The 6,619-nt window shown below is 57.1% G+C and overlaps 1 protein-coding gene across 1 annotated transcript in view; it reads left to right on the top strand.

Annotated features, from left to right (window-relative positions):
* The window catches only part of KCNG2 (potassium channel, voltage gated modifier subfamily G, member 2), a 25,274-nt gene that overhangs the window by 2,672 nt on the left and 15,983 nt on the right, over window positions 1-6,619 (top strand). The window contains exons 6-8 of the mRNA XM_011975902.1: window positions 10-230; window positions 320-446; window positions 572-757. Of these exons, the coding sequence (XP_011831292.1) occupies window positions 10-230; window positions 320-446; window positions 572-757 (534 nt within the window). The remainder of the gene's footprint in view (window positions 1-9; window positions 231-319; window positions 447-571; window positions 758-6,619) is intronic.

Below are 6,619 nucleotides of genomic sequence, written 5' to 3'. Positions count from 1 at the left end.
GACCTGCAGACACCTCCACCGCCACCACACGGGACGGCCCGCAGCCCTGGCTTGGACGTTGTAATCCAGGCTGTAGGGACACGGACGGGCCTGAGGTCAGAGCTGGAGTGGGAGTTACTACCCGTTCCCAGCTGGCAGAGGCTCAGCCGGGTGGGACCTCCCACCTCCGGGCCCCAGCCACGTGTGGGTGGGCACCGTTTGTGCTCCCCATTGCCCTCGTGGGACCTCCAGTGAGTCTGTGGCCTTCGGGAGTTTAGGCTGTGGACGGCTGTGTAGAGGAGGCTGAGCCACCTCTCTGCTCCCCACCGTCTGCTCCCAGACAAGGCCCCCCACGCCGAAGGTGCCCTGTGAACATACGGACAGGATCACGAGCTTCAGCTGCCGTGGGCCGTAATGGCTGTGGGATGATCGGCAGGGAGCGGTGTCTCGAGAAACGTGTGATTGGGGTGAGGTTAGGTGATGGTTGCAACGACGTGGTGTGGTTTTGGGGTCCCGTGGGCTCTCCGTGGTCAGGACGGCACCCGTGTTGGCTTCCTGCCGGTGAATGTGGCCTGGTGATGCCCACTGTGAGGATCCGGAGCGCTTTGGAGGGATGGCTGGGGGCAGTTTCCGTGCCTGCAGAGCTGCACGCTCCCTCTGTGCCGGGCGGCTGTCGGGTGGCCTGGACAGTGTGAGCACCCACGTGCCGGCTGGAGGCCGGGACAGACTGCTCCGCCCACTGGAGACCCGCCTGCTGGCCTGCCCGCTGTTGGTGGAGGTTTGTGGCTGGAGGTTGTTTTTCAAAATCCATTGCTTCCTTGTACATTCAGGCTGATTTTTGGCTCTGTAAATTGATTTTTTCTTTTAAACTCACATGATTAAATTAAGAGCAGTATAATTAGTTATAGATTTCATGACTGGGATTTGAAGCATTGAATTCACTGAGAACATTTTTGCAACAGCTTTAAAAGCTGGTCGCCAAGTTTCTTCTGCACGTGGGCAGACGTCACAGACACCGAGTCGTGTCAGCTCGCAGAGCGAGAGCTTTGCGGATGCCGAGTTGTGCTGATCGGGGTTCTCCGGAGGTGCGAGATGAAAGGGTGTGGTTGATTGGCAGGAGTCAGCTCACCAGGTCCTGGAGGCCTCACGTTGCAGTCAGCATGCCGGAGACCAGCAGAGCCTGGGTCTGAGTTCCAGCCCCAAGACCAGCACCGAGAGACCAGGAAGAGCTGTGGTTTCCGTCGAGCCAGGAGAAAGGTCCCAGCCTGTGGCCAGGCAGGAGGAGTCCTTTGCGCTGGGGAGGGTCAGCCTTCATGTGAGGCACAGGCCTCCGGAGTCCGCCACGGGAGCATTCTGTCCACCTGCACCTGTGTGAGGCTGAGCCTTACGAGCTGACAAATCGCACCTCCCAGCAGCACGAAACGTGCTTGTGTCTGTCGCAGCCTGTCCTGTGGGCGACCCTTGGAGCCCTGACTGGCTGCACGGCAAGGACAGACGCAGGGCGTGGACGGGACGTGGGGTGTGGCCTGTCCCTACAGCTGCAGTCAGAGTTGTCCCGGACCTGAGCACCGGGTGGCAGGTTGTGCATTCAGAGCTGATTTCTTCAACAAGAGCAGGCAGCGGGGCTCCCTAGGGCAGCTGCACTGGGCCGTGGCCCCTTCCCATCCATGTGGTATAACAGGGGCTGTGTTAGGGCCACGACAGATCCAAACCTGGGGATCTCGGTGGACGTCAGGCGCCCCGTCTTGCAGCAGCGTCGAGTGGGCAGTGCAGGACCCGCCGGTGGCCCCGCGTCCCAGGAGGCTCCCACACCACCAGTCTCCACCCAGGGGCAGAAGAGAGTGGGGAAGGCAGCCCCCTGTGATGCCTTGGCAGAGCCTCTGTGTCCATCTGCGTCCCATTGGCCTGGACGTCTGCGGTGCAGAGAGGCGAGTAGCACCACCCTAACCTGAAGGCCACAGGCCTAGGCAAAGCTGTGGTTGCCCTTTACCAGGGAGGCAGGTTCCAGTCAGCAGTCTCTGCCACTGCGACACTGGCAGCAAACTCCTGCCAGCATCGAGTGAAGACCCACAGCGGATGGGTCACCGGGGCCAGCTGCTTTGGGGCCGCACGGTGCTGCTGGGCTGAGCTCTGGGAGGCGGGCAGGGCCCGGTGATGGCAGCAGTCCTGTGCCTGCGGCCAGTCGCCCACCCTCGCAGCCCTCGGCACTCCTGTCGAGGGATCAGACCCTGTGGAGGCTCGTGGAGACCTGCAAACAGCGGGGCCTAGAAACCCACTGGGCGGGGGATGAAGATAAAGGGCTGCTCTGCTTCCTGCACAAATTTGATGGGGAAAACATAGAAGATTTGTTTTGGATTTTCACTTTAGTCTGGAAAAAAAAAAAAAAAAAGCTAAAATCCCTGATATAAAAGCCTCAAAGCTTCAGTATTTTTTTTTTCTTTGAGATAGCGTCTCGCTCTGTCACCAAGGCTGGAGTGCAATGACGCAATCTCAGTTCACTGCAGTCTCCACCTCCCGGGTTCAAGTGATTCTCCTGCCTCAGCCTCCCGACTAGCTGGGGCTACAGATGCGCCACCACGTCTGGCTAATTTTTGTGTATTTTTAGTAGAGACTGGGTTTCACCATGTTGGCCAGGCTGGCCTTGAACTCCTGACCTCAGGTAATCCACCCACCTTGGCCTCCCAAAGTGCTGGAATTACAGGCGGAGCCACCGTGCCCGGCCAATTCTTTTTCCATAAAACCCCTCCCAGGTCTCCGGTCTCTCTTCTCGCCACAGTACGAGGCTCAGTCAGGGGCTGGCTCAGTTCTCAGACCCTGAGTGTGACCCGCGCGCCCGTCCAGCTCTGGCTCTGACAACGGCAGGGCTTGAAACATTCTCTCCGTTCTGAGCCTCACCAAATGCAGATTCTTCAAAGCTGTGGAGATTAAGTTGAATAGTTTATGTGCCTTGCTTTGGACAATGCTCAGCACAGAGAATCAAACAGCGGGGTCTCTCTCCCCTTCTGCAAACAAGGGAAGCGAAGGCTTGTGTGGCCCCCGTGCGGCGGCCGTGGGGAGGGAGTGTGGGGTGGGGACCGCCACCCCGTGAGCCGGCGTGCGCTGTCCTCCTCTGATGACACGGCAGGAGTGGTCGGTGTGCAGAAAGAGATGGGGAGGTTCACAAAGGGACCTGCTAGGAAGAAGCCAGGCAGCTCTGCCGGTGGGGCCTGGGGACAGGATGGATGGCACGGTGGGCCAGGGTGGTTTTGGAAAAGGCAGCACTTGGGCAGGAAAACAGGAATGCGAGTTCTCACTTTGGGCCTGGGTCCCAGGCTTGAGGCCCTTGCTGGGGACTGCCCTCTTCCACCCAGCGTTTCTCTGCCTCCTGTCCGTCCGTGTCACTTGGGAGACTTCACCTTCTTCGTGGACTTTGTTTATTCCCGGGCTGTTGTTTTTTCTCAGTTCTGTGCCCCGCAGGGGTTTTTGTGCGCTCCCCACCTCCCCGGCCTCCCCTACACTCCTGTTCCCTCTGTCACTCCCCGTGCTGGCGCACGGCGCCGCTCCTGCCGCTGGCCCCTCCAGCCATCTCCGCTCAGTCTTCCCCCATCCTCTGCGTAGCCACTGGTCCCTCTGAGCACATCCAGGCCCACGCTTGGCCTGTGTGCAGCTGTAAGGGGCGTTGGGGAGCCCAGCCCTAGCTGTCCGGGCACGAGCCCTGGACAGGAGTATTTTCCTGGGAGCCTGGCACACCCCATGTCCTCAGTGTCTGTTCACAGCATCTGAACTTGGCCATGTGGAAAACACTAGTCTGGGAGGAAAGCAGGGGAGGCTGCAGAGCAGCTGTGGTTCGATCTGGCAACAGTGTCCGCTGAGCTGCCGCAGTCGGCCGGGAGGCGCCTGGGACTCGGCGGGAGGGGATTTAGCCCAAAGAAGGCAGCGGCTGCGGCGTCCAGGTCCAGCCTGTAAGACGCGCAGGCCTCGCTGCTGAGGGGACATCCTTGTCGGTGACATGCTCATGCCCCGAGGCCACTGAAGAGTCAGACACGTTTTCAGGCAGCTTCAGGGCCTTGACAAGGACGTCCCGAGGGCAGCCGCCTGCCCCAGAACCTCCCAGCGGGAACAGCTGATGCGGTTACAGCCTCAGGTCAAGCGTGGGGTCGAGAGGCCAGGCAGGGCTGCTCTCCTGACTGCCTCGGGAATCCTCGGCCCTCACAGCTCCACCCACCTTTCCCCATCACGGGCTGAGGTGGGGATTCTGCTTCTGAACTGCGTTTTGTGGGCAGATTGAAGAAAAGCTGCGTAGTCGCCACAATCAGCCACCTTCCTCTATGCCATCGGTCATAGAAAATTTAATAGAAAAACTATTCTGGTCACCATAATAACAAAAATATGAAAGGCCTAGGAATAATCCTAGCAAGAGAGGTTCTGTGTCTACCGGGAACAGCCCCGGCAACAGCGGAGGCGTAGAAATGAGTGAACAGGGCACACCGGCCCCGAGGGGGGAGGCCACTTCCCAGATTAACACACACACTTCGCGTCAGTCAGCCTCCTGGCGGGTGTTTTGGACTCTCACAAAATAATCTTTAAAATCTAGAGAAATGTGTACGAAGATGAGCCGGTGGATTCTGGAGAACAAAGAGAAAAGTGCAAAGCGGGGGGCCCAGCCCAGAATTGATTCTCTCCTACTGCACAAGCTTCCCCAAAACGTGGTAGGTTCAGATGGCAGCTGTCTGTCTGCAGGTCATTCTGAGGCTGGGTTTGGGGTTGGCGTGCTCTGTCCTTGAGGCATCAGCTGAGGTCTCCAAGGTGGTGGCTGGCGCTGTGGAAAGGCCCTGACAGGCAGGTGTGATTGGGCTGGCACTGCAGAAAGTTGCAAGGAGGCTGCTTGGGCATTTGGCGGGGCTGGGCTGGGTGCAGAGCGCCTAATGGAGAGGGGTCACCCCGGGCGTGGCCACTGCTGTGCCGGCTGTGTCTCCCCCGAAACAGCAGTGGGAAAACAGCGGCCGAGGGCCAGGACAGGGGCTGCAGGTGCCGAGCTGTTGTTCAACCCGATTGAATTCTAACTCATGACTTGGAACCATTCTGTCCCGGGAAGGATGCCCTCTTCTGCATCCACAGGCAGTGGTGCCCTCGGCGACTAGCTTGCTCACCTGTGTCTGTGGTGCCGGTGCCCTGAGGGCAGGGCCGGCCCCTCTCTCGGCACAGCGGGGTGAATCATCAGTGACGCCCTTGGCACCGTGAGTGCTTGCACCTGCAGACCACATGGGCTCGCTCTCGGGCACCAGCCGTGCCAGGCCCGGACCACCAACTCCGTGCCCTTCTTGCAGACGCCTCTCATGGTGTTTGGCACAGAACACCGTGCTCAGAGGAAACCTCAGAATACGCTGTGGTCAGGGGGCCCTGGGACCGCCAGGCTCATTTCAGCCAGGGGAGGGCGAGAGCGCAGAAGGCCGAGGGGAAGCTGTGCTGATGTTCTCCAGACACGAGGGCACAAAACGAGTTAACACCGGCTGAGCAGGAAATCGAGTTGACACGTCTGCTTCCGTGCAGATAATTCCAGACGAGCACATTCTAGGCAGAGGGCTGTTGTGCTGTTTTGAAACAGTTTGTTCCCTGATATAGATTTAATATTCTGCTTTTCTGTCTTCATTTGACTGCAAGAGGCCTTTTCTGTAGATGAGTGAAAAGAATAAACCTCAATTCAGTTCAAAGTCAAACTGTTACAAATTCATAGTTGGTAAAATGAGTCAGTATTTTCTCTCAGCACTTAGGGAGCTAAGGGTTAAAGTCTGCCTGCAGAGTTGCTGCTGACCGAGTGACCCGTCGGTGAGACCGGTGCGTGAATCCCCTACGCTGAATGGAAATGCACACGTGCCAAGGCATCTCGTCCTGAAACTTCAGGGAACGGAGAATATTCTAAAAGCTTCCATGGTGACAGGGAAGAAACGAGGTCCCACCAAAGGCAGAACAGCCAGGGGCCCCCTGGGTGGTGGGCAGGTGGCCCTAAGCAGTTCTGGAATGAAACTATAAAACTTCAGGAGAAACAAAACATCCTATGAGAAAAACAATGTAATTGTAGAGCACGACTCGGCTCAGCAGAGAGCATGTTCACGTTTTCTTAACACGGTAAATGCTCATGACTTACCCGACCCCAAAAATGGAATGTAACAATGCCTGCAGGAAAGAGGTGGTTGAAGGTGGGGTGTGTGGAAGACCCAGATTCTCAACTCTACAAAGTCACCAAAATGTAGAACATTAATATGCCAATAAATGGCCGGCTCAGCATTTAGAAGTAGGGAAGTAACTGTCAGAAGAAATAATCAGAAATTTAAAAATTATTCCCACTGGGACTTAAGAGTGGAGGATGGGAAACTGCCTTTTCTTATAAGCTGTATAGTGTTAATCAAGTTTTTAAAAAATTATATGTATGATTACTTTGATAAAAATTAGGCCAGGTGCTGTGGTTCACGCCTGTAATCCCAGCACTTTGGGAGGCCAAGGTGGGTGGATCAGGAGGTCAGGAGATCGAGATCATCCTGGCTAACATGGTGAAACCCCATCTCTACTAGAAACGCAAAAAATTAGCCGTGTGGTGGCAGGCACCTGTAGTCCCAGCTACTCAGGAGGCTGAGGCAGGAGAATGGCGTGAACCCGGGAGGCG

This window comes from Mandrillus leucophaeus, unplaced genomic scaffold (assembly GCF_000951045.1).
Source record: "Mandrillus leucophaeus isolate KB7577 unplaced genomic scaffold, Mleu.le_1.0 Scaffold16, whole genome shotgun sequence".
Taxonomy (NCBI): domain Eukaryota; kingdom Metazoa; phylum Chordata; class Mammalia; order Primates; family Cercopithecidae; genus Mandrillus; species Mandrillus leucophaeus.
The sequence above is the reverse complement of the archived record's forward strand: the minus strand, read 5'-3'. Positions and strand labels throughout refer to the sequence as shown.